The sequence below is a fragment of the Morus notabilis genome, unplaced genomic scaffold (genome assembly GCF_000414095.1).
Source record: "Morus notabilis unplaced genomic scaffold, ASM41409v2 Scaffold329, whole genome shotgun sequence".
NCBI lineage: Eukaryota > Viridiplantae > Streptophyta > Magnoliopsida > Rosales > Moraceae > Morus > Morus notabilis.
The window spans coordinates 184,822-210,543 of record NW_010358084.1 but is presented as its reverse complement, the minus strand read 5'-3'; the positions used below and the strand labels follow the sequence as shown (position 1 = coordinate 210,543).

The following is a 25,722-nucleotide window of genomic DNA, read 5'->3' as shown; positions in this document are numbered from 1 at the left end:
AGAGAGTAGCGGCGGCAGGGGAGGGGGGAAGTCAGAGAAGAGTGACGGGGGGTGGCGCGCAGTTGCAGACGCCGGCTGGATGAGCGACGGTGGGCGTTCTCCCACATCTTCTTCGGCTGGAGAAGAGAGAGAAGAAAAAAAAAACTAAAATCCGTTTTCAGAAAACGAAAACGTGAAAATGAAAACGTATTTTTTTCGTTTTCAGTTTTTCACAAAAAGACAAAAATATTTTTATTTTTGTTTTCTAACACAAACTTCACCAAACGCGTTTTTCATTTCTGTTTTCAATTTTTTACTTTAAAAAATGTGAAAAATAAAACAAAAACGGTACCAAAGGCTCTTCGTTTTCCTTAAACTAATTTACAACGTCTTTTTTAGTCCAACACCACGTCTAAAAGTCGAGCATATCAACGGCCGCTATGACTTCTAAGATTTCCTTAGCATGGTCATCACCTGACTCAAGATTGAGTTTTCAGAAATAATATATATATAATACGTGTTTTCTCGAACCTCATTGGTTGAAACCCCCGGACCCACAACACCAACATCCTCCCCAACCAATCAGATGCAACGAAACACGTAACCCATAATAACACAGTGGAAAAGAAAACCAAAAATTCAAATCAGAAGTCTTTAACCCAAAACTCAATCCATATAATAGTTTGCCGAATTTCCCAAACATATATATCAAATTCGGCACCAAAAATTCCTCATTAAAATCTCACGAACTTTATTTCTTTTTGATTTAAACACATAGTGTTAGAGATATATATATATAGAGAGAGAGAGAGAGAGAAGGAGATTAGAGACTTTTATGGCGAATTTGAAGGCAATTCTTGTAGTAGTTTCAGTATTATTGGCCTTCACATGTATACCAATTTCGGAGTGCACTAAGAAACCAGTAAGTGGGGCCCGAAAAGAAGACGTTCCGTACATCAAATGCCAGGTCTGCGAGAAGGTCGCAGCTCAACTGTACCACCAAGTTCAGAAGAAACAAGCTGAGATCGCACCCAAGAAGGTATTTTTATCATCTGGGTCTGCTTTAAAATTGCGTGCTTTGAAAAATGCGCGATTTTGAATGTGGGTTTTGGAATTTTGTTTTGTTTTGTTGGTAGATCTCGGAGTATCAGATAATTGAGATTGCGGAGAATGTTTGTAATCTGAAGAAGGCGGAAGCTGATTGGATTTTGCAGATTGATATTGTTGAACAAGGTGATAGATTGGAGGTGAGAAAATTGTAGTTTTAATCGGTTTAAAAAGAAAAAAAAAAACTTGGATTTTATCAGTCATTGTTATGATATGGATCTTATTGAGTGATCTGTCTTTGATAGCGTTATTACTTGGCATTGTCTTTGATAAAGCATTAATGCAGAATTGCAACTCTAATAGACATTAGAAGGATTTTTTTTTTTTTTTTGGTCTTCCTTGTCATTTTAAAGTTTTTGTTTATTTTCAGCTAGCGGAACAAGGCACAGAAGGACAATGCAATTCAGAATGCAAGACTATTGAGCGAGCTTGTCAGGAGGTCAGTCAGAGTTTGGCAATTTGTTTGTTTGGTTGAAATTTTCACATTTTGTTGCATACATGTTTTATATGCCTAACAAATCCGTTTCTTTACATTTCTAGTCACTTTTTCTCCTATTGGAAATGGAGTGCTTTTGGATTTCCCACTTTGTTTTTCTCTTTTATTGATTTTGATTGACCATAATCCTCTGCTTGCTACTATAGCAATTCGTCTCCTGAAACTTAGTTTGATTTTGGTTTTTTAAGACATTGCATTAGCCCCATTTCTATATGTGTTACCTAACTAAAACTCCACATGAAAATATTGCAGGTCATGGGATATTCTGATACTGATGTTGCTGAATACCTATATAAATCCCAACCCCAGATTGACTCATTGGTTAATTATCTCTGCAAAGACCTCACTAAAGCATGCAGTACCAAGCCTCCGCTGGTTCCAAAGGTAACTAATCTCTGTATTTGATATTACAACAATCTCTTCCACTTAAATCCAAGTTTATCATTCCCAGCCTTTGTAATTAGTGAGACATGGATCAATCTTGTCATTCTATCCTTATTTTTCAGTTATTTATTCTTTAGGCAAAACCGTGGTTGGTTCATGTTTAGTTTCAATATCAAGCTTTTTATATGTTTTGCATCTGTGGTTCAGAATAGGACTCCTGGAGAAGCTTTTGTGGCCAAGCCAGCTAAAGAGGCTGAAATGGAGAAGATAATGAAATCTATGGAGGTCATTACACTTTCATTCCATACTGCTTTTTGTACTAACAGCTACCTTAGGCTGAATCTCGGGCTAAATTCTGCTCCACTGTTTTTTCAGGGTATGCCAGGAGCTCCAGGTATGAAAATGTATTCAAGGGATGATTTGATGAACATGAAGAATTTTGGCGATGAAGATGCTGATGACGACGACGATGAAGATGAAGAAACAAGTTTTCCTTCAAAATTGGTAATTAGAAACTTCCAAAGTCTAAATAACTGCTATGTCAAGCATGTTTGTTAAACATTTGAAGAACTTTGCAGGGGACAGTTTTGAGAGAGAAAGAAAGTTCTAAGGATGATTGGAAACAGAAGATCACCAAAGGAATCAGAAAGACTGGAGACACATTGAAGAAGCACGCAGACAAAGTCTCGAATCACGTAAGGCAGTGGTGGAGAAGAATCAAAAAGACAAGTTCAAAGAAGAGCTCCAAGAAAGAGCTTTAGAACCACCCGGTTTACAATTTGTGGTCAGTTAAGGTTAATCACGTTTTCAAGTGACATATCAATATGGTTTTTGAGAGGAGGAATTTGAAAAGGAATCAAATGCCATCTTGTGAATTTTGGCCAATTTTTTTGTCATAGATGAGGGCTCTTTTAGTGTTAATTTACGTGGCAAAAGTAAATTGTTATCACGGTGAATTGGTGCAGTCGCAACTTGTCCTACAACAATGTTATAATTCACATTTTTAGAAGTATTTTAACACATAAATTTTCCGTTTTTAACAGTCATCAATGAACTTTTTTTCTAGCAATTTAGACCATTAATTTTAAAAATATTAACAACTAACTCTAGTTGTTAAAGGAGATTAATAATAACAATTTTTTAGCTTGTAGTTTCACTTTAATCCCTGAACATTCCTAAATAGCGTTCATAGTAACTTTTGCTGATCTAGCGTTCAGAGTAACTTACCCTCTTAACTTCAGAATTTTAGTAAGGTGGATTTGCCAATTAACTCATGAGCTCTCAAATGCCCCACACGCACGCGCGCGCGCGCGCGATTCAATTAGTCAAAAACGCACGCGCGCACCCCCACCCACACACACACACACACACACACACACACACACACACACACACACACACACACACACACACGATTCAATTAGTCAAAAACGATGACAAACATTTTCAACACGCACACACACACGCGATTCAATTAGTCAAAAACGATGACAAACACACACACACACACACGCACGCACGCACGCACGATTCAATTAGTCAAAAACGATGACAAACATTTTCAACACACACACACACACACACACACACACACGATTCAATTAGTAAAAACGATGACAAACATTTTCAAGGGCAATAATTTAGATGACAAATCAAATGGTAAAGAAATTCAAAAACTTTTGACATTACAAATTTCATGGTGCTCAAACTATAAGAAATGATGACAGAATTACAGACAAACTAGATTTTTAAGAAAAACCAAACAATATGCTGCCTCATTTCTGCATTCAAATACTATCTAGACTGGCAGCTTCCAAAAATGCGATGCAACAAACTCAGAAACATTCTTCAGTTGCTGCAACTTTAATAAGCTTCTTAAGCTTTCCCACTTCTTCTTACTCTTGTTTGCTTGGAGGCCTTGAGCTATGAAAAATAGCATTCCAAGATCAGCGCATCTTATAATGTTGAGTTCTTGAGACTGCACCCCTCCGGCCGTTGAACGAATATTTGAGTACTATATCAACGTCTCGGGGATTCTTTTTGTTTTTAGCCACAGTCATGCTTCCCACAATTGCCTCTCCTTGACAAATTGTAAGCACATCTTCCAGGTAGAGCACAGTTTGCTTCCAATGAGTAGCTCGTGATCTTGGCCCTGCATATGTTTCAATCTGTTAGAAACTAGTTGTGCATAACCTATGACACATTCCTTTCTATCTTTACCTTACCTACAAGATTACCAAAAGAAACTTTCTAAACAAAAAAGGAGTTAAAACAAAGTTATAACCTGTTGAGAAGCCTTGCAATTTATGACACTTGGTAAATGATACATCAAAGTAGGCTACAAGAGCATGAATGAAATCGTCACGCTCAGCCACAAGCTTAAAGGGAGCTGTGAAGGCATCGTCGCCAGGAGCCATCTTAGAGATATCCATTGTCTGAATGAAGAAAATTAACACATGAATCAGATATCCCAGGAGCTGTCTTAAAGGAGCCAATTAAGGAAATAAACTCGAGTGATAATTTAGTGCAACATTTATATTTTATCTATAAACTATGATTGCTTTTTCCCTGTGTCCAAGCGTACACATATACGAACCTTGAGTAGCTGGGTGTTTGTAACAATTTGATTTTGGTCAACTGTGTCCACGAGAGGCTCCATCATTGCTTGTTTCTTGATGCACTTCATATTAAAGCCATAGACATTGTTCCAAACTAGAGTAACATGAAAATTGCAGGGAAAGAAAAAGAATAAAGATCGCACCCAACAAGATAAAAAATGATTTTCGGAATAGGATTTAAAACATTAAAAGCTAATGAGTCCAACATGTATGAAAAGATGGAACCAACAACTGGTTACCAACTTTTATGCATGGAAGATAGCATGAAGCTCACATTCAATCTTGTCATCTTTGTACTCTGCATCCTCAATGGCTGTCAAATAAAGAGAAGCTTTGTCTGGTAATACAATCCCATCATTCGCCTACAGTTAGATAGAGATTTAGCTGACTTGTATTTAAGCACAAGTAAGATAGCTTTAACTGGTACTATCAAGGAATTTCTTATCGCATAATAACTTAAAGTGAAATATAATATGCCTTAAAAATAAATTAACTCCAGTAGCATCAGCAACTGTTGCAACACATCAGGGAAGCCAACATTAACTTAAAAGCCATAAACAACAGATTTTAGAACATAAACTAAAACTTACCAGCCATTTATCACGAGCATACAAAACAGTGTTCAACATATTCTCAAACAGCAAGAAGTAACCCATCCATTCTGAGACAATTATATCCACTTTAGGCACTGGGAGCTCAAGCTCTTCCATCTTTCCCTTCAAAACCGTTATAACTAAAATAAAAAATTAACAAAATAAAATAAAATCAGTCAGTAAAACAAGAATGCCAAGCTTTCCAAGTCAATTAAAAACAAAAAACAATATATTTGACTTAGAGATAGAAAACAAACAAATTACCGTCTGAAAATCCATTAGCTTCAACAATTTGTTTTGCCATGTCGGCCATTTGTGAGCACTCAACCTAGAAGAGTTCAAATATCCAATGACAACGAGAAAAAAAGAAAAAGATTGCGAATTTGATAAAGCTAATAAAATAGATAAGTTCAACAGACCGCATAAACATGTTTTGCCCCAGCTTTGGCGCAAAACAGGGACAAAATCCCAGTCCCCGCTCCGACATCAAGAACTACCTTGTTCTTGAACAGAAACCCGTTTTGATAAATCACGTTTTGGTATGTCTTAGTTCTCACAACATCCTTCAACATTTCCTGCAAGAAAATGAAAACAACTGTCAATACAACATCTTTTCCATATTTTCATTATTAACAAACGAAATCGCCCCTGAAAGTACGGAAAACGCACTTCATGAATACCTGCAAAACACAAAAAGAAACCCAAACATAAGCCCTAGGAATCGAACCTCAATGTAATGAGGAACGAGAAATGAAGGATTTTTGGTTACCGAAATGGGAGTAGGAATCGAAGTAGTAATCGGCGCTGGTTTTGTCGTCGGAGTCGATAAAGGGGACGTCTTGGTCTCCGACCGCTTTGTCACCGGCGACGGGGGAGACGTCGAGGTCGCACATGGACTCGTCTAGGTTGGAGCTCTCAGTGGCGGCGTCGGGAGCTTCGTCGGCGTCGTCATCGTCGTCTCGGAAGCAAATCTTTGTGCTTTCGTGAGGACTTTCCATGGCGCCGAAGCTTCCTGAGGCCTGATTGTTGTTGTTCTTTCGGCGACCCATTTATTTGAAGAAGGAATTTTAGGGTTTTTGAAGGCGAGATGAAATGATGTGGTGCGGGAAGGAAAGGAGGGATTTTGTTAGGGTTTTGTATGGGTTTTGCAAGTTGCAAAGTGAAAGCCTCTTTGAAACGACGCCGTCCAATGGCTTTGCAAGTAGCAAATTTTTCCTTTCTGCAAACAAACATCAGTCCTTTTTTTTTAAACCTTTTTCCTCTTTTTTTTTTTTTTTTTTTCCTTTTTTTGTTTCCTTTTCTGTTCAACAAATTCAATGGCATTTACGACGATACTTCAAAGTTTTCTTACTAATTATCAAAATAAAATAAAATAAGTGACTTTCTCTCGTATTTTATCTTTTTTAAGAATACCAGTGTTCTTATTTATCAGCCGTCGAATCTGTATTAAATCTGTTTAAAGTCAAATCAGATTGAAAAAATAATACAGATCCGACGGCTGCTAAGCGAGAATACTGGTGTTCCCAAAAGTACGGAGAACACTAGAGAAATTCTCAAAATAAATAAATAAACATCTCTGTTATGATAAATTCATTTTTGTATTGACATAATAAGGCTTCCTTCATTTCACCGATTCAAGTTTTGCTACAGTAAAAAGTTATCAGAAACAATCACATTTTAACTTTTTTACTACAGTAAAAAACTCTCACATAAAGTCACATCTCAACTCGAATTAAAAACTCGAATCAACAAATTAAATGGATCCTAAATGAATAAAACCCATCCGGGGCTAGTCCAAATGGTGTAAGGAGGAGGTTTTGGGTATTAGATTTCATATTCAAAATTTAGGGTGCGTTGGTAGGATGGATGAAAGAAAGGATGGATGAATAAGGTAAAAGGGATGGGGAGTGTGAAGAAAGGGAAGCATTGTAAGTTTTCTGAAATTATTAGTATAATAAGAAGGATGATGATTGTCCTTACTCATTGTTTGCTATTACATGGAAAAGAATAGGGAATGATTTATATCCCCTTTTCATGTCCCTTTTTTTTTAATAAAAAAGGATGTTGGTATTCTCACGTCCGACCCAATGACCGTCCAGTGCTTTGATCAAGAGCCTAAATCTGTTCTCTTTTTAAGTCAAGTTATTCACATGCCTTTTATTTGTGTAATCAAACTTAAATCTTCTAGCATGTACCCTTCAAAAGTAGCATTATTCTAATTTACTATAATTTTGCGCGCGTATACAAAAAGAAAAATAAAACAAAAAACAACCAAACCAAAACTAATACCAATACCAATATTAAAAAAGAAAAAGAAAAAAAGAAAACAATGCTCACAAGTAGTAAAAAAAAGTACCTAAACATTGATTTATTGATAAAGTTGACAATAAACCCAGAGTTCCAAACATGCCATGATATTTCGCAGGAAGACGTATTAAACGGTTATAAAGATATATGTTTATTTCCGAATAACCAAAGAAAGTCATGTCTGGCATTTACAATCTCCATCACCTCAAGATTTCGACAACACCAGTCAGAAATCTTCTTTTAGTTATGAAAACCAGAATTACGAAATAGGATTACTGGAAACAGCATATCTCTGCTTCATAAACAAGCACACTAAATGTTGCCAGACTTGTTCTCTTCACCGTTTACTGCTGAATAAATAGAGACTTTGTCGAGCGGCCACGGTGCTCCCGCCATTACTGCTTCGATCTCGTGTATTTCTCGGGGAACATTCGTCATATTCTTGCAGCCGTTGGCAGTGATATACTGCAAATAATAATAAGAATAAGAATAAGAATAATATTTTTTTTTTTTAAAAAGACAGGAAAAAGAAAAGGACGGTATTTTGGTAGAGCAGCTCATGGTTGCAGCTCTCAAAAGGCAAAAGTGCCATAACTAGCTGAGGAAAATTTACAAGACCCTTATCATAAACTAACCGGGAAAGAAAACAAAGAACTATAGTACGATGAATGTGACATCTTAGAATGAAAAATGGCTTGGAAGATAAAAAATAGACTCGTCAAATGGATTACCAGATCACTCTCAATTCGAACTCCACCGAAACCTTTAAATCTCCTAATTGCTTCATGATTTAAGAACCTTGCAATGTTTGACTTTTCCATAGCGGAAACCCAAAGAGCATCAATGAAGTAGCAACCAGGCTCCACTGTTATCACCTACAAAAAGAGAAAAATACAAAGCATAAAATGCAATCAATATATACATATTCCTATCAGGCTATCCTGTAAATTAATATCTGTTCCTAAAAAATGAAGAATGAGAATTCAGACTAATTGTCATTGCTAACCATTCCCTCTTGGAGTTCTCTTATTGTGCGTAGTGACTTTAGTCCAGGTTCTTTTGGCCTCTCCAATCCCTGTGCATATCACGACCATCATCACAAGTCCAATTAAGAGAAGAGAAATGCCACAGAGAGAGAGAGCATCAGCATATAAATTATGTAGAAGAAAAAAACAAAAACCTTTGAATAGCCACCAGGGTCATGTGTGTCGATGCCAAGAAAATGCCCCAGACCATGAGGCATGAAAAGAGCACCCACTCGTTCGGACATCATGTCATCTACATTGCTAGAGCAAAAAAAGGGGCCAATACTGCATTAGAACTTTAATAAAATAAATAAATAAAAACTTGCAAGTAGCTATGTGCGGGAATACATCCGTTAAGAAAAAATTATGTTACCCAACAAGAATGCCAGCTCTAGTGAGTGACTCAAGAATAATCTTTTCAGCTAACCTGCAAATTATAGGAGACAGAATCAGCATGTATGAATGGCATCATAACATAAGCAGTCAGAAGGTCAATGTAATAATATGAATACCCTTCTGAGCGTTTTCATTTTCTTTACCCCTTAATTAATGAACTTGATAAAACCACATATGCAAACAAAGGAAATACAAGAAAATGACATCATAATCCCTGAAACTTATATGCAACATATATACAAATTTTGAAATACAATATTTGACCAGAAGACAAATAGATATTGGATATTCAATTGAGTAAAACTTCATTAACATTTTCCAGCAGAATGAAGAGTTTGAAAAAACAGGTCTTCTTTTTCCTATTTAATTACATTTCCCCAAGGGAAAAATAAAGTGTCTGTAAGAAGAAAACTTACAGAACAAATATCAAAATCTAGGGAAATAACACCTACACCAGCACATATACAGTTCACTTAAACCTTTTTTAATACAGTCTAGCAAATAATGTTCTTGCTGTATGATCATTAGTTTCCTTTTCAATTGTGCGACAATTTATGATTCTTTTGAACATTTTAACAAGCAAAACAAAATAAAATACACCATCTGTAGTTCAGCACTTTTCCTCCATTCTTACCAACTTCTCTCCTTTCCATAAACAAACACAAAAGCATAATTATCACTGAGTTTATAATACAAAACGCTCAAGTGGCACAACAATACAGCTAAAATTAAATGCTCCGCCAGCATAACCAGTGATGACATTCTAGTACTAACCAATGATGACATTCCAGTACTCAAATCAGATCTAGTAATCCTCGTTTAAACTATTGGCTGACTGGAGCAAGTGAAAAAATAAGAAATTTGTAGTATCAATTAGGCTTACTTGTGCATATCAACCCAACATGCTCCGGGTTTCATTGAAGCTATGACTGCATTATGAGCATCAAGGACAGCCTGTGAAAGACTATAGTAAGAACAATTTGTTGTGGAAATGCCAGAAGATGTAAATATAGAAAAACAATATCTGTTGACAGATATGATCAGTGCTTCAGACTAAGAACTTACGTTATATATAAGTGATTGATCGAAAGTAAACTTCCCATTCACCTGCAAATAAAGGTGAAGAAAAACATTAGTAAGCCCACTTACATGAAAGGATACATGTCATTGTTGGTAAACTCAACCAATAAAAGCCAGGAGAAGGATGATGGCAAATGCTCAAAATGAGCATCTGACTAAAAGATGTTGTAATCAATTTAAAGACCATTTGCAAAGATAAATGTATACACTCACAGGGAAGGAACAAGTTATGTCAGAACCATAAAAGTTGTATTCGGCACCCATATCAAGCAAAGCCATATCTCCATCTTCTAAAGTCTGCACGAAAAATGTTGAAATTATTATTTTTATTTCCTTTGATAACCATAAAGGTTCTTCAAGAACAGAATAACGTACCCTGTCATTTGGAGCTGCTGCATGCCCATAATGGAGAACAGAACTGTATTATAAAACATCATAGCCGTTAGCGAACATTTTGACACATTAAGTCCATGTGTGTAACATCAGTCACAACAATAATTAAACAGTAAAAGATATGTTTAACACTAAGAGTTGACATTAGAACTATGCTCATCCAACAGAACTCTCTCTCTACCCTTTTTTTTTCTTGAAGAAAATGGTAGATCTTAGGTTTCTCGGGATAATTGCACGGGCTTTATTCTAAGATCTTCTACAGTTTAGTTTTACATCCTCACAAGTGACAACGTTCCGCAACTTTTCAAAATACTTCTGCAATCTGCAATTAAGTTAAACAAATTCCAAATATTGGAAATTCCAGGCAACTTAATCCAGCATTTATTAGATTCCAACATACACTAAAATTGACTTTTGAACTTTTGAAGAACATATTCCTGGTGTTTTATGTTTCAAATTGAATTTATTTCTTCAACGAGTATGCCCAAATTGCACAAACTTGCATCTGTGAAAACATCAAATGACATCAGCATGAAAAAAATGAAAAAGAAAAAAAAAAGGGATGATAATAATCAGGTAAAAGTAGAGGAAAAGTTTAAACTGTAACTGAGAGTCTGAGACCAAGATCTTATAAACTGATAAATTGCAGAAAACCTTCCGCGTGACAAACCTGATTAGTTGGGATTACACTTGCAAAATTGAGTATTGCACAATATTCAAAAGACAAATAGTTAGAGTATCTAAAAGGACTTAAGAATACCTGTTCCCACCAGTAGCACATATGCACGTGTATGAGCAATGCCTACATCCACCATACATGTAGGTGTGGTGAAGAAACATGCTTTCTAGCTGGTACTCTTTCATGCCCACCCTAACTTTTCGCATGACCTATTCATGAATGACATTTCCAATTCTTTAAAAAAATACAATAAAAAGAAAAAAGAAAAAAGAAGAAGAAGAAGAAGCAAGCACAGACCTGCTCCTTATCCAGTTAAGAACACAATGAACATGAATGAAACAAGCAATGACATACTGTTTTAAGCATGACATGCAGAAGAAATGTTAAGCTATAAATATCAGTGAAAAATTCATGCCCCGCTGCTGGTAAATGATTACCTCAACATGTGCTTCAGAGCTAATACCATTAGCAAACTGGATAAGAGCAAGCTCCAAGTCTGATTTTATGACACGGCATTCAGTCAAAATAGGATGCAAGGTAGTCAAATCAGTTTCAAATTTATCAATCCCCTGAATAGAGAAACAAATAAAATATTAAAACTAAAATTCGAATAGGAAAATGCAGATTTTATATTGATGCATAACCCACAAAATTTGTACTATTTGTTTCCTTTTTGTTTGGTTGAAGGATTTAACATACGCCACTTATCCCCACCCAAGCCCCAGCTACACCAAGGCCTTTGGGCCGTAACTCATATTCCAAGGCATAAGTAGATTGATTTGTGGACAGAAAAAAAGTAAAAGTTGGACAAACCTGAAACTCGGCTGGTTTTGAAAAATTATTACTATCAGTGTTCAGCCCATGCAAGAGGAACAATAATGGTTTATGGGATTCCTGGTAAACATCTTGTAAAACTTCTGCAATTTCATCAGTGTAGTACATCATTTCAACCATATACTTTTCCTGCATATGGAAAACATACAAAATTACAAATGAGCAACTACATAGCAATAAAGAGTCAAGAGATTAAACCAAGTTAACTATAAAATCACCTTGAAGTAGTTTAATGGTTTTATCTCTCCCAACCAAACAGCATAATCATCAGGTAACCTAGGCGCAAAGAGAATAGATTTCCCAGATGCAATGTCCTTCAAGGAAAAAAGGGGAAAAAATGCAAAACAAAAACCTGTAAGTCAAATAAGATCCAGTAGCTCATGAAAAAATGCCCAAATATATAACTAGATAGAACCAATCAAGCAGCTCCAACAAAACTTATCCCAAACATAAACAAGGATAATCTGCTGAACTAATTTCATGATTACAAGGCACAAATAGATACAAACTAGTACATACATGCCCATATTCATATGCAGAAGACCTGCTTCTATCACTCAAAACAAAAAACTAAGCCACTTCGGATACCAATAACATAAATCAATTTACATTAATAAGAAACATATAGTATGAAACTCAATTTAAATGAGAAGATATATGAAGCCTACAAGCTTTTGGAATTAACATTAAATTTTTTTTTTTTTAAAAATACAACACTTAGAGCTTGTTTGGTGGGGGGAAAAGTGGTAGGAGAGATAGGGATGAGAGGATTAGTGGAAGGGTTTTAGGACCCATGGTTGTTTAGAAGGAGAGGAAAAAGGAGGGATTTCAAATCCTTCAAAGAACGTCAATTTCAATCTCTCCCAATAAGGAAGGATTAGAGGGGGGAATCCATACCAAAAAACTATAACAGAAAGCTACTCCCATTTTCCTCACCTAGGTTATGTACATTTCATTCCCTCTTAATTTCTTTCCATCTTTCCAAACCTAGCCCTATATTTTATTTTTTTATACCCAGAAATCCCCCGAGCCCACTTTGTGGACCCGAGTTAAAAACTGGAGCCCTCCGCCAAACCCGACAATCTTTAGAAAGCAGAAATCTATGAATTTTGTCATGTAGGTGCCCATAAGGTGGTTCAAACGCCAGACCTTGTGGGAGCAAACCAAAGGCCTGACCATTACAATCAGCACCCCATGGGTCATAGCCCTACATTTTTTATGCAATTAAATTCATTCAATATGAATTTTACCATCATCTTATTACATGAGAATAATATAACCATGTATACCCAAAACAAAAGATACAAAAAGTAATTAAAAACCAGCTTCACTTGACATAAAAGAACTCCCATCAAAGAATAAAATTCATGTCAAAGAACAATCAATATCCAAAAGCTGAACTTACTATGGCTCCATAGAAACCAGGCTCCACAACTCCAAACAAGTAAGCAAAGTAACTCTCCTGCCTGCACATGAAATAGCCATCACATTGGAAATGCATTAACGTTCGATCAATATATTTAAAAACAAACAAAGAAAAAGCACCGCAATTCATTATCAAAACAATTGATGTTAATCAAGGCACAAAACCTCAAGTTATCTTCTTTTCATCAAAGGATAATTTCCACAAACACATCCAGGATTTTTCGGTAAGTTGGACCCCAAACTTTTAATTATGGTACTTAGAACCCTAAATTCATAATTCTTGACAATACAGTCCAAATGAACGGAAAGTAGGGTCTCAAATGCCAAAATTGAAAAGTTCAGGTATAACTTTCCAACCGGCAAAAAGTTTCGAGCGCATTTTGTCAAACAAAAAAAATAATAACGAAGCTTTTCATCCATTAGTCAATGACTATTAGCTAGTGGACCACAATTGTAAGAGATTTTCAAATTCAGAGTCCATGTGTCAAATTTAAAAACTTTAAATCCAAATTACTAGTTACTGATAAATTCAAGGTGGGAAAAAAAAAAACAAACAAATATAGGCAGTGCACTTGATGAATTAAAATTACCTAATATCACCTACTCGATTGCGGGGAAAAACAAAACAAAACAAAACAAAAGGAAACGAAAGAACGAAAACTGAAATCGGAAAGGTGGAATTTTAAATTTTTTGAGTAGGTACCTGAAGAGTTCGATGTGATCAGTGTCGTATCGTGTTTTCTCTTCACCTCCCTGACAAAAAAAAAAAAAAAAAACCATTCATAATTTAGAATAAGTGTGTGAACAGAGAGAAGAAGAAGAGAGTGAGATTACTTGGAGAAAGACGAAGCCTTGGAGCGGACGAGAAGAGCCGGAGAGGTGGCGGCGAAGAGAAGAGAGGAGCTTTTGCCGGTTGGCGACGTTGAGCTCCATCGGGACCGGCGGAGGAGACAGACGGGAAGGCGACGGGGCGGAAGCCATCGTAATGACGTCCTGCGGGTTCGCCGTTAACGCACGCTACTTTGATGGCTGATGCAAACTCCATTTTTCAATCACTTCGGTCTCCAGAACGACGGCGTTTAGGTGCCTGTTACTGACCAGGTGACTAATGTTGACACAGCTCAACTGTTTGGATTATCAGGCCTACTCAACTATGCATCCCAAGAACTATAGGCCCAGTTTAAGCTTGTCAACTACAGATCGGGCTTGTTTAAGCCCATTATAAGATATTTTTCTTTTCTTTTCGGATGATTTACACGTATAGGAAGATTTTGATATAAATTTAGCAAAAATTTTGAAATATTATAAGAATAGCAAAATTTTATATCATTTTTATATCATCAAAATAATAACTATATCATTATATAGTATAAAATACGATATTATTATGATAATTATTATTTCATTTTTTGCTTTTTTTAATAAAATTTTACTAAATTTCTTATGAAATTTTGTCATGTAGTTAATTACTTCCTTTTTTTAGGAAATTACATGGTATACAACTAAAATTTAAAAGCTTTGCATTTATGCCATTGAACTTCAGTAGTTCCTTAATTTTTTTTCTTGTGAATTTAGTGACATAATTCTTAAGTTTTGCCACTGAGTGGCAGAAATGAAATGTGGCATTATTTGAGTGGCATTTTGTAGTTTTTTTTTTAGGGGGTGGTAAAGATATGTTTTTTTTTGGGATTTTTTTCCCTCTTTTATCCTTGAATTTTTTATGAATTCATTTAGCAAGTTATGTAGTGAAGTTTTAAATTTTGATAAATTACTTTGTAAATTGAATAAAATATTGCAAAATACTCCTAATCCATGAAGAATCTTAAATTTTGAAACGAAACATCCTAATTCATTGTAATGACATGCTCCATTGTCATCTCAAATTTTAATATCTACCTTCAAATGAGCTCAAGAGTGATTTAGTCAAAATTTTAATATGCATCAATGATTTGAGAGCACAATGCAATGCTTTATTCAATTTATGAGCAATTTGTTAAAATTAAAATATGAAAATAATTTAACATGATTGAGGACATGAAAATTGGACAGATAATTTGAATTTGTACTAATGGAGTGGGCAAATCACTAGAAGTACATAATTTTAAAGGGAAAAAATGGTCTCTATGGCAATGAACCACTGCTTCGTCCCAGTCCAAGCTCTTATCCCTACAATCTCAAGTGGTTACTCAAGGAAACTAGAAGCGTTTTAGGCTTTGTTCGTTTTATAATTCGAATCACAATTCAAATTTTTTGCTATATTATCTTTTATCACAAAAATTTGAATTTAACTTTTTTCGTTACAGTATTTTCTCTCACATAAATTCACTTTTCAATTCAAGTTCTCAACTCAAACTCACGAAATGAACAGGACCTTAATAGTCACGCGTCGTCTAATTAAAATATTCAAGAATAATGCAGTGATATGCATTACTCACGATGGGGCAGCAATAACTGCACCACTCTTCAAACACTACAACATGTAAACTCAACTTGAAGTCCCTCCACTCTACCCAAGAGATCAGGTTCTTCTGAAAACCGCGTTTGTTTAACATGTCAAACTAATAAAACAAGTAAAATTAAACTACAGAAAAGGACAGCAAAAAGATATATATTAAAGTTTTTCTTTTATTAAATTATTAAGGCTTAGAGTCTACTACGGTAAGAAGTAGAAAAAAAACAAAGAGCTTAAATTGACAAGTTGTAGTTCATGTAAGATTTTAAACAACATTTGATCACTGAAAACTAGGAGCTCAGTTAAGCAAACTGTATATAATACTTCCTACAATTTGTGCTCGTAACTAAAGGTGAGTTAGTACTCTCTGTTGACCCTTTTTATCATTGTTGTCCAATAAGCTTATCTCACAGGTAGAAGATATGATGCAAAATAATTATAACTTCCACAATAATAGGTCAATTCATCAATGAATCTTCTACCAAACTAATAATAGTGCACTGCATGTGTTTGGATTTACGAGGCATTGTCCGATATGAAAATAGCATTTGCGATGTAAATTAACCCTTTTCATGAGTTCCAAAGTGAAGAATACATGATATATATGTATAGATATATATATATATGTATGTATATACATGTGTGTGTGTGTGTGTGTGTGATATATAATTGTGTAACCGTGCGTGGTTTGCCTGCTGGTTTCTGGTTGGCAACGAGCTGGAATTTACATGTATGCAAAAGGGGAAAAAAAAAGGCAAAAGAAGTTGAAATCCAAGCAGCAGAACATTGAATATAGGAGATATGGTATTTGAAAAAAAATAAATAATAATAATAAAAGCAAAGAGAGAAAAAGAAAAACTATCAATTATATTCTTATTTCCAAAGCCTGTGTGGAAGTTCTTGGTTCACAATTTAAGGAAGTATGAACCATGCCATCAATCATGGAAACTTGCATATTTTTAATTTGTATTTTTATAATATGTGTGTGGCGATACATTACACAATACACTCGTCAATCATTATATTTAGAGAGATGCAATGCAAGCCTGCATGCATGGGATAGGAAGAGCACATGGTTGGGACTATAGAAAATGACGCACCAAAAAAGGTGATTCTTGCCACATATGTGGTTGAAGGCACTGATTAGAAAATTCAGTTATATACATATATAAATATATGGTTAGTTTACCATTTCTCTTGAAAGCTTAAGCTGATACAAAATTTTAAATAATAAACTGAAAACATATTAAAATCCCAATACATATTGATAATTAGAGGAGTTTGAATTTAAGAAATCATCTTCTAATATCATGTAAAGTTAAAGTTTATCTAGTAGCAACCGATTCTAGTAAATAAGATAGTGTTTCATAAAATTGGTTGTTCTTTCTCTCTCCTTTCTTCTAGAGGAATTGAGCCGTTCATTTCAACATCATTACTGTACCTCGGTCACACTTTAACAGCGTACTATTCCAGACCTCTGTCTATCGCAACATTGATAGAAACTCATAAGCCTCGTTCACTTGAATTTTTAATTTAAGTTGAGATGTGACATTTTTTAAGAATTTTTTATTGTAACAGAAAAAGTTAGATGTGACATTTTCTGAGAGCTTTTAACTGTAAAAACCTAAAACTGAAAACTCGAATCGGTAAAATGAATGAGGTAATAGTTATTTTAACCAGCCTCGTAACTTGACAAGTAGGAGGCTCCGCATTTTTCCTATCATACGATTCTGTCAGACTATTCTATTTCATTCATTCTCTATTCAAAACTGTTTATTCTAAGAGCCTAAAAACTGAAGTTGTTAAGAGTTAAGTCAATAATACTTGTTATATTTTAACATTGATAAATATAGAAGAAACCCATCAGAGAAAACTAATGCAAGTGGACAAAAAAACTATTAGAACATTCAAAACTGTCAGAAAATAGGGGATGGGAATTGATTCAAGATGGTCCCTTTTTGATGAATAATTGGGTAGTCAAAGCCGCACTTTTGTGCTTTACAACTAAAGCAACAAATTATATATATAATGTACACAAGGAAGAGTAGAGTCTTCTTCACAACCTACAAGGAAATTTCCAACATAAAGACAATTAGAAGCGTGTCTTTAAAAAGGGATTATTACTTGTTAGCATAATTAGCTAGCTAGCTACAAGCCGGCATGCTCAATTTGTGAATATGTCATGGTTCTTACAAAACGTGTTAGTACAACCACGCTATGTAGAGGAATCATTTATAAGATGTATACAAATATTGAGCTTATTAAGTACTATATCTATATATCTATATATGGCCTAGATGCGCGTTGATTATATATATTAAAGAAAGGAGAGTGTATATATGTATATGTATGTAGCAGCTGGGGATTAAGCATAATAATTGTTTGAAAATTAGGCTTAAAAGTCTTATGGGATGTTTGGAACAAGGGTTCGTCATGGTTCTAAATCATGGTTCTTGATTCTCTACAGTATTTTTCTCTCACAAAAAATTTAAATTTTAAAAATTAGAATCATAAATCATAATTATAAACTCATAAACCAAACGTCTTATTAATATGCAAAAACCTCATACCAATTCCAATATTTAGACCTACTAAATATTCTAAAGTTATCTCTCTTTTGACATAATCTTAGCACGATAAGTATAAAGATTATCACGTGGCACTTAGTCATTGGCATTGTATCTTCCACGAAGATTCCTGCTCTCTCAAAGCCATACAAACATGCCATTTTTTTACATTAGATGAGGATATTATCTTACCTCATTTGATCTCAAAGTAATATTCACATATATATGAATTAATTCCCCTACGCCTTTGCCTATACTAGTCTATATGTGTGTATGTACATATTCATGCATTTTAGATAGTTTAGTGAGATTTAGGAATATATGGGGTTTTCAATTTTGTCCAATTTAATATGTAGCGCTATATATTCGTTTAATTAAACAATGGAGATTCGTATGGCCCTAGATTTGCCTACGAATATTTTGGTATATATCTTTACAAAAAAAATATTGATATATACCCTTTTGTGTCAAGGTTATGAAAATTTAAAAAAAGGATACGAATGTCCGACTTTTACCAATTGCAGGCCATTTATGGCAGCAGAAATCGCAGTCGGTCAGTATAGGATTCGAGTTAAGACAAAGCACATTCCTTTCAATTGTTCTCCTAATTAGCAACACAAAACGACAGTGTGACATAAACTTGGAATTTTTGCTTGGAAAATGTTGACAATGTGAGCTGTTTATGATTGATTAAAGAAAATATAATCCCACCTCATATAAAAGATCCCTTTTCGGTTTAAAATAGTGTGTGAACTTGGAAATTTACAAGTCACTTTGGGTAGTACAGTTGTGAGGCTTTCTTATAAAAGCCTAATTTTTTTTTTAAAAAAAATTTAATTTTTTTGTTTTTTGACTGTCGTTTTCACAGTGTTGAGTTGAGTCGCCTTCGTTCATTTTACGGATTCGAGTTTTCAATTTGAGCTCAGATGTGACATTTTCTGAGAGTTTTTCACTATAGTAGAAAAAGTTAGATGTGACATTTTCTAAAAAAATTTTACTGTAAAAACCTAAAATTGAAAATTCAAATCGGAGAAATGAACTTCTTAGGGGGTGCTTCCATGTCATTCAATGCTGCTTTTCTCAGTTGGAATCCACCTCGGAACTCGACCACTTTCTTGGCAATAACCATTTTCATCGATAATATTACTCTCTCTGTTACCTAACACACTAATATAATTCATTAGTTTTTGTTAAGTGTGAATAATATTGATTTTGATTGCAGACGTCAAGTTGTATTTTGGTTGTTTGAGATCATATATAAATCTTTTAATAAACATCGACATTTTCAATATATATAAAAATAATGTTGAAGAACCGCTTAAACTCTTTTTTTAATTCAATAATCAAAGACTACTTAAAAAAAGAACATGAATCCTCAAAAAGATGAAAATGAAAAATAAACACCTCTTTCCTAATTTATTAATTCTGGAATAGAAATCATATATATAATAATCCACCTTTTTTATTTTCAGTTTATGTCCAAATTAATTAAAATAATAATAAAAATCTAAATAAATAGAACATAAAAATCAGAAACATCCACAATAAACTAATTTCTATATATATATATATATATATATCATAACAATGTAGAATTTCCTTAAATTTATATCATATAACTTTTGTTGAGGCTGCAAGAATTTTGCCGGAGGAGCAATATCATGGGGCATTAACTTTTTTGCAGTTTATAAGTATATGCTTTCCGTCCAATGATTTTGGGGGTGATGATGAGTTGAAAGTGCCCATTCCAGTAAGAAATGCTAGTTAAAATTGCCCATGTCACACTCAAATTTAAATTATTAATTATTTATAAAGTACAAACACCATTAAATTAATTAATTAAAATTAAACCTCCCATATCTGGTCAAGACCTTTGCGGTTGATACTTGTCTCTCCCTTACAGGCTGAAGTCGCCGAATAGTCGTCATCTGATCACTCCATTCACGTTCTCCTTAATTTCTTTTCTTTTTTAGGATTCAAAAATCTATTAATTGCAAATCTTTTACTATGTATTGAGAAAGACTTCTTTGCACATGGATATTCATGATATCTCGAGCCCCACGTCGTTGATTTTAGAGAAGCATATTCCCCATTATCATAATTTATTTATTTATCTTATTTGCCTCCCTTTTTTTTCATCTTGGTATGTTATATTTATTCCATATATATTATATGTTAGTTGAAATCCACAAAAAAGACACAATCTCAACAAGTATCCTATCTACTACATAGACGGCCATGCATATGTAACAAAAATATTCCACATTATAACCCCATACAACAAATTATAAACATGCTTGAAAATGTATCTAAAAGCGATCATTTATGAATTTTGAACATAAGAAAATGCAAAGATATTGCTTTATAAAACTAATAAAAAGAAAAAAAAAATATAGCATTTGGGTTTCATATACATATGTGTTTCGGATGATCCAACATGCTATATCTTGAACATTGATTTGGTGCTTTGAACTAAAAAAACTGCAAAATTATGGGCGCGTTTGGAACTCGTTTCAAAATGATTTTATTTTTTGTATGAAAATAAAAACGTTTTTAATTTCATACAAAAATCATTTTTGAAAATGCATTTGGTAGTTTTATCAAGAGATTATTTTCAGTGTAAAAAACCCATTAATGTCTTTCTTTCTCTCTCTCTGCAGGAGCGAGGAGAAAACGAAAATAAAAAATGAAAAACGATTAAAAGTCATTTTTTATTTCTCTATCATTTTATACTAAACTAAAAAATCATTTTCATTTCCGTTTTTTATCTTTATTGCGCCAAACGTCGTTTCGAAAACGTTTTTATTTTTTCTTTCTCAAAAAACGTGAAAAATAAAAACGAGATCAATTTCAAACACGGCCTATGAGTTTACCTCTCCGTTATTTTCAATGGTTTGAAACCGAAACTTAAACTGTGTTTTTCAAACTTTTTATTTCAAACGAAAAAAAGTTCAAACCACCACATTTTGAACCTTTTTATCAAACGGATCCTTGAATTTTTCTTATTTCAATTATCTGTATTTCTGAACTAAGTTAACTTTGGAGCTTAAAAGAGGAGTTATAAACTTATGTTGCTTAGATATATATAATGCATTAGTGGGGTCAGCAGATCTTCTCGGAGCTTCTATTTTGTCATGGTTTTGTTTGTAAATCAGAATCTTAATCTTTGGTAAATTGGTATCTTTGTGATCAGGTCATCAGAAACTTAACTACTCTTTCATCTCTTCAATTATATTTTGGCGTGCAATATGCCTTCCTAATGCATGATTAGTTTGATCGGCATCGAATTTAGAGTTTATTCGGCATAGATTTGATCAGTCATAGGTTGGGAAGTAGGGATTTGTATGGAGAAAAAACCAACCACTATTAACTAAAAAATAATTGCAATTAGAGTTAATAATATATATGTGGAATATAAAACACCAATTCTCTCTGACTAAGAAATTGAGAATATGAAATTTTTTAAAAAAACATTTAAAAAGGAAAAAAAAAAAAAAAAAACACTCATCCACCCTCTATCAACCACCATATTCTTTCTGTATCTTAAAGAAGATTTTAGCTGAAGATAAAATTTGACAAGATGACAGAAGCTACAGTTGGCAAAAGGCATAAAAACTTTATCTGTAAAAGGTGATCTTTGATCTTGCTTACATTACAGAATCAATCATTAACATATATATTTGTATGTGTGTGTGTATATATATATATATATATTTTTTTTTGTTGTTGTTGTTGTTGTTGTTGTTGTTGTTGTTGTTGTGTGTGTGTCAGGCAAGTTGAGGGCTGTTTCTTTCCACCCTATATAAGGGAGTTTTTGTTTCAAACTTTTCATTCAAACAGTTCTCAGTTTCTCAAGTCTCTCTAATTCTCTCTCATTCTCTTTTAGTCACAACAGCTTTATTAGGCCTTAAAAACTACTATTTTATAAGCTCCTCAAAAATAAGAAAAAAAAAAGGCCTCATCTTTTTTCATAATTCCAAAGAAAAAAAAAAGAAGAAAGCTAGTTATGGCTATTGAGATTGAGCAACAACCCGCCGCAGCTTCTGTTGAGCTCTCGAAGGTCGCGGTCTCCGACACGCACGGCGAGGACTCTCCATATTTTGCTGGCTGGAAAGCTTATGATGAAGACCCTTATGATGAAATGACTAACCCATCAGGAGTGATTCAGATGGGATTGGCTGAGAATCAAGTAAGTTAAAAAAATACCACACATCTATTTAAGAAAATTGGTCATTTTCTCACTCTTATAACTCTTTTTTTTTTTTTTTTTCTTGAACAGGTTTCATTTGATTTGCTGGAAAAGTACTTGGAACAGCATTCAGAAGAAACCAGCTTGGAAAAAGGAGTCTCAAGCTTCAGAGAAAATGCCTTGTTCCAAGACTACCATGGCCTTTTGTCTTTCAGAGAGGCAATGGCAAGTTTTATGGAACAAATTAGAGGAGGAAGAGCAAAGTTTGACCCCAATAGAGTGGTCATCACCGCAGGCGCGACAGCGGCCAATGAGCTCTTGACATTTATTCTTGCAGATCCCGGAGATGCTTTGCTGGTTCCAACCCCATACTATCCAGGGTAAGATATACACCAAATTTCAAAATTAGTTTTTATTGATTTTTGCGTCAATCACTTAATTAAAAAAAATAATTCCTTTCTAGGAATTCCTTTTGGTATTAGTGAATCAATCCCAAATGGGATCATGAGATTAATATGTGAATCTTTTAAGTATTATTTCATGCATATTTTCACGTCCATATTTAAGCCTCAAACTAAATTATCAATTGTTTTTTTTTTTTTTTGCCAGATTTGACAGAGATTTAAGATGGAGAACTGGTGTAAAGATTTTCCCTATCCACTGTGACAGCTCCAACAATTTCCAAATAACTCCACAAGCTCTAGAAGCGGCATACAACGAAGCACAATCCAAGAACATAAGGGTGAGAGGCGTTCTCATCACAAACCCATCAAACCCTCTCGGCGCGACGATCCAACGGTCGGTACTCGAGGAGATTCTCGACTTCGCCACGCGCAAGAACATCCACCTAGTCTCCGACGAAATCTACTCGGGGTCGGTCTTCTCGTCGGAGGAATTCGTCAGCGTTGCCGAGATTCTCGAGAACCGGGGCTACAAGAACTCGGAGAGAGTTCACATTGTATACAGCCTCTCCAAGGATCTCGGTCTCCCCGGTTTTCGCGTCGGGACGATATACTCCTACAACGACAAGGTCGTGACGACGGCGCGGAGAATGTCGAGCTTCACGTTGATATCTTCTCAAACGCAACATCTCTTGGCTTCCATGTTGTCCGACAAGGAATTCACGGAGAATTACATTAAGACCAACAGAGACAGGCTTAAGAAAAGGTATGACATGATCATTGAAGGATTAAAAAGTGCCGGGATTGAGTGTTTGAAGGGAAATGCCGGGCTGTTTTGTTGGATGAATTTGAGTCCGCTTTTGGAGAAACCAACAAGAGAAGGCGAATTAACGCTCTGGGATTCGATTCTTCGCGAAGTTAAGCTGAATATCTCGCCGGGATCTTCTTGCCATTGCTCCAAACCGGGGTGGTTTAGGGTGTGTTTTGCTAACATGAGTGAGAAGACGCTTGAAGTGGCGTTGAAAAGAATACACAATTTCACGGAGAAAAGGGAGACAATTAGTAGTAGAAATTAATTAAAATTTTCTACTACTACTTTTTTTTTTTTTAATATCTCTGGTATATTTTATATTTATGTCTTGATTATATTTTTTTTAATGGTTTGTAACCATTTTCGATTCTTTTGGATGACGAAATTCCCATTTCAAGAGGTGGGGGTTTTGTCTCGTGGTCATATTTACTTATTCATGTATACTGTAAATCAGATATATTGAAGGAAGTAATACTACAATTGTTTGCTTGTTCTTGTCAAAGCAAGTTCTCTTGCTTTGGCAATGCAAGTTTTTTTATTTTTCTCAAAGAGGTTATTGTAATTTCATGATTGTAATAAAACGTTTGTTTTTTCTCTCATATTAATTAATTCCTATTGTGTATAAATATTATACAATTATGGCCTATATCATGATCCTTACACCTCTAGAAATCAGTTTTTTTTTTTTTCTTTTTTTTCAAGGGAGTTGTAAAAGGATCTTCCCCATATATTATAGCAAAAAATACTTCCTATAATCATGTGAATGGTTACAAGTATGTACCTCTATTATTCTTTGACTCAGTTATACCTTTAAGTTCAAGAAAAGAATGGTTTTCGAGCATTAGTAGCTAGTAATAAGACGATACCATCGTGTCAAATGACATGGGGTAAGACTTGACATTGTATGAGAAAATAAGAAACGAATGATAAAAGTCTATGTTGAAAAGGATACACTAAGATTATGGAACATATATATTATGAGAAGAAAAAAGTTAACCTATAGTTTCATACAACTTATTAGCCTCTTGTCTTAGTACTATTTGTGCTTATCATGAAGATATTATTACTTGTCGTTTGTAGCCATACTATTCTTCGTATGGTAAAACCCAATTCAAGAAGTGTGCTTACTCATGACTACATATCGTACTTAAGTGCATATTTCATAGAAAGAAGTAACATTCTTTGCTAGCGGTAGCAAAGCTAGTTTTTAATGTCTCACAAAGTTTCGTTTTTTGATAAGAGTGTCACGCAAGTTTCTTGTTTCCATGATCAAGCACCCGAAGCTTTTTCCCCCTCGTATTATCACTACAGTACAATAATTGATTTTAGTAATGTTATTAAAAAAAACAACTTAATTATCACGACATATCAAATAAATGATTAAAAAAAGGGTATACGTATCTGTATTCTTTTGAGTCTTTGACTAAGTAACTATTAAATTCAAGAGAAAAGAGTAGTTTGCTAATGAGTTCTTAATTAGCTATAACTTGATCAACTATTAATGTGGAAGTGTACTTGAATATATTAATAACGAAGTGCAGATATATATGATAATTATTATATCTATATATATATATATATTTAACAAATCATCACCCCATCATCAACAGCTAAAGGCCAAGCTACTAAACTTGATGGCTCGGTTGGAATATCAAACCTCGAAGTTCTATAACCTTTGACATTTGGAAGTTATTGGCGTTTTTTTGTCATGGCATGTCATGCTCATATAACCTGGCTTGATTGAGATGTATTAATTAGATAAGATTTTGCATTAATATGTGCTTTATATCAAGCTTGCGTACCACGCTTTACACCAAATATTGGTCCACCACGTGACCACCTGATACACATATATATATATGTATACATACATATATATATTAAGTTATACCCGCCATTTTTAGATCACCTAATTAAAATCAGCTTTGTCATAATTAAAGCTGGCTTTTGATAATATTTCATGTTGATACGAGATTACGAGTTTGA

The 25,722-nt window shown here is 34.3% G+C and overlaps 4 protein-coding genes across 4 annotated transcripts; 2 read left to right on the top strand and 2 right to left on the bottom strand.

The window, feature by feature from the left end:
* The first annotated feature begins 706 nt into the window (after window positions 1-706).
* On the top strand, window positions 707-2,942 carry LOC21409869. The gene is made up of 7 exons (XM_010091714.2): window positions 707-1,018; window positions 1,116-1,226; window positions 1,457-1,525; window positions 1,835-1,966; window positions 2,174-2,251; window positions 2,342-2,470; window positions 2,545-2,942. The coding sequence occupies exons 1-7, from the start codon at window positions 815-817 to the stop codon at window positions 2,725-2,727; spliced, it is 906 nt and encodes a 301-aa protein (XP_010090016.1). The 5' UTR covers window positions 707-814; the 3' UTR covers window positions 2,728-2,942.
* A 684-nt stretch (window positions 2,943-3,626) lies between these two features.
* LOC21409868 (probable protein arginine N-methyltransferase 1) lies at window positions 3,627-6,278 on the bottom strand. The gene is made up of 9 exons (XM_010091713.2): window positions 5,947-6,278; window positions 5,847-5,857; window positions 5,597-5,752; window positions 5,442-5,505; window positions 5,175-5,317; window positions 4,859-4,946; window positions 4,563-4,678; window positions 4,251-4,401; window positions 3,627-4,118 (listed from the first exon to the last, which is right to left on the bottom strand). The coding sequence occupies exons 1-9, from the start codon at window positions 6,224-6,226 to the stop codon at window positions 3,913-3,915; spliced, it is 1,215 nt and encodes a 404-aa protein (XP_010090015.1). The 5' UTR covers window positions 6,227-6,278; the 3' UTR covers window positions 3,627-3,912.
* A 1,331-nt stretch (window positions 6,279-7,609) lies between these two features.
* Window positions 7,610-14,324, bottom strand: LOC21409867 (xaa-Pro dipeptidase). Its single transcript, XM_024161367.1, has 16 exons — window positions 14,151-14,324; window positions 14,020-14,069; window positions 13,297-13,357; window positions 12,110-12,205; window positions 11,871-12,020; window positions 11,495-11,626; window positions 11,139-11,266; window positions 10,361-10,403; window positions 10,199-10,282; window positions 9,971-10,012; window positions 9,789-9,859; window positions 8,883-8,936; window positions 8,665-8,770; window positions 8,491-8,559; window positions 8,216-8,359; window positions 7,610-7,949 (listed from the first exon to the last, which is right to left on the bottom strand). Exons 1-16 carry the CDS (start codon window positions 14,295-14,297, stop codon window positions 7,797-7,799), a joined length of 1,530 nt encoding a protein of 509 aa, XP_024017135.1. The 5' UTR covers window positions 14,298-14,324; the 3' UTR covers window positions 7,610-7,796.
* An 8,017-nt stretch (window positions 14,325-22,341) lies between these two features.
* LOC21409866 (1-aminocyclopropane-1-carboxylate synthase 7) lies at window positions 22,342-24,001 on the top strand. The gene is made up of 3 exons (XM_010091711.1): window positions 22,342-22,524; window positions 22,615-22,904; window positions 23,134-24,001. Exons 1-3 carry the CDS (start codon window positions 22,342-22,344, stop codon window positions 23,999-24,001), a joined length of 1,341 nt encoding a protein of 446 aa, XP_010090013.1.
* Window positions 24,002-25,722: the final 1,721 nt, after the last annotated feature.

Coding starts and splice junctions, on each gene's coding strand:
- LOC21409869 (XM_010091714.2), top strand. CDS start 815: ATGGCGAATTTGAAGGCAATTCTTGTAGTAGTTTCAGTATTATTGGCC. Junction 1,227..1,456: donor AACAAGGTGATAGATTGGAG/GTGAGAAAATTG, acceptor GTTTATTTTCAG/CTAGCGGAACAAGGCACAGA. Junction 2,471..2,544: donor CAAGTTTTCCTTCAAAATTG/GTAATTAGAAAC, acceptor AGAACTTTGCAG/GGGACAGTTTTGAGAGAGAA.
- LOC21409868 (XM_010091713.2), bottom strand. CDS start 6,226: ATGGGTCGCCGAAAGAACAACAACAATCAGGCCTCAGGAAGCTTCGGC. Junction 4,679..4,858: donor CAAAGATGACAAGATTGAAT/GTGAGCTTCATG, acceptor ATGTTACTCTAG/TTTGGAACAATGTCTATGGC. Junction 4,402..4,562: donor CAAACACCCAGCTACTCAAG/GTTCGTATATGT, acceptor TTCTTCATTCAG/ACAATGGATATCTCTAAGAT.
- LOC21409867 (XM_024161367.1), bottom strand. CDS start 14,297: ATGGCTTCCGCCCCGTCGCCTTCCCGTCTGTCTCCTCCGCCGGTCCCG. Junction 10,404..11,138: donor TGTGCTACTGGTGGGAACAG/GTATTCTTAAGT, acceptor TTTATAATACAG/TTCTGTTCTCCATTATGGGC. Junction 7,950..8,215: donor TTCGAATTGAGAGTGATCTG/GTAATCCATTTG, acceptor TATTATTTGCAG/TATATCACTGCCAACGGCTG.
- LOC21409866 (XM_010091711.1), top strand. CDS start 22,342: ATGGCTATTGAGATTGAGCAACAACCCGCCGCAGCTTCTGTTGAGCTC. Junction 22,525..22,614: donor TGGGATTGGCTGAGAATCAA/GTAAGTTAAAAA, acceptor TTTCTTGAACAG/GTTTCATTTGATTTGCTGGA. Junction 22,905..23,133: donor CCAACCCCATACTATCCAGG/GTAAGATATACA, acceptor TTTTTTTGCCAG/ATTTGACAGAGATTTAAGAT.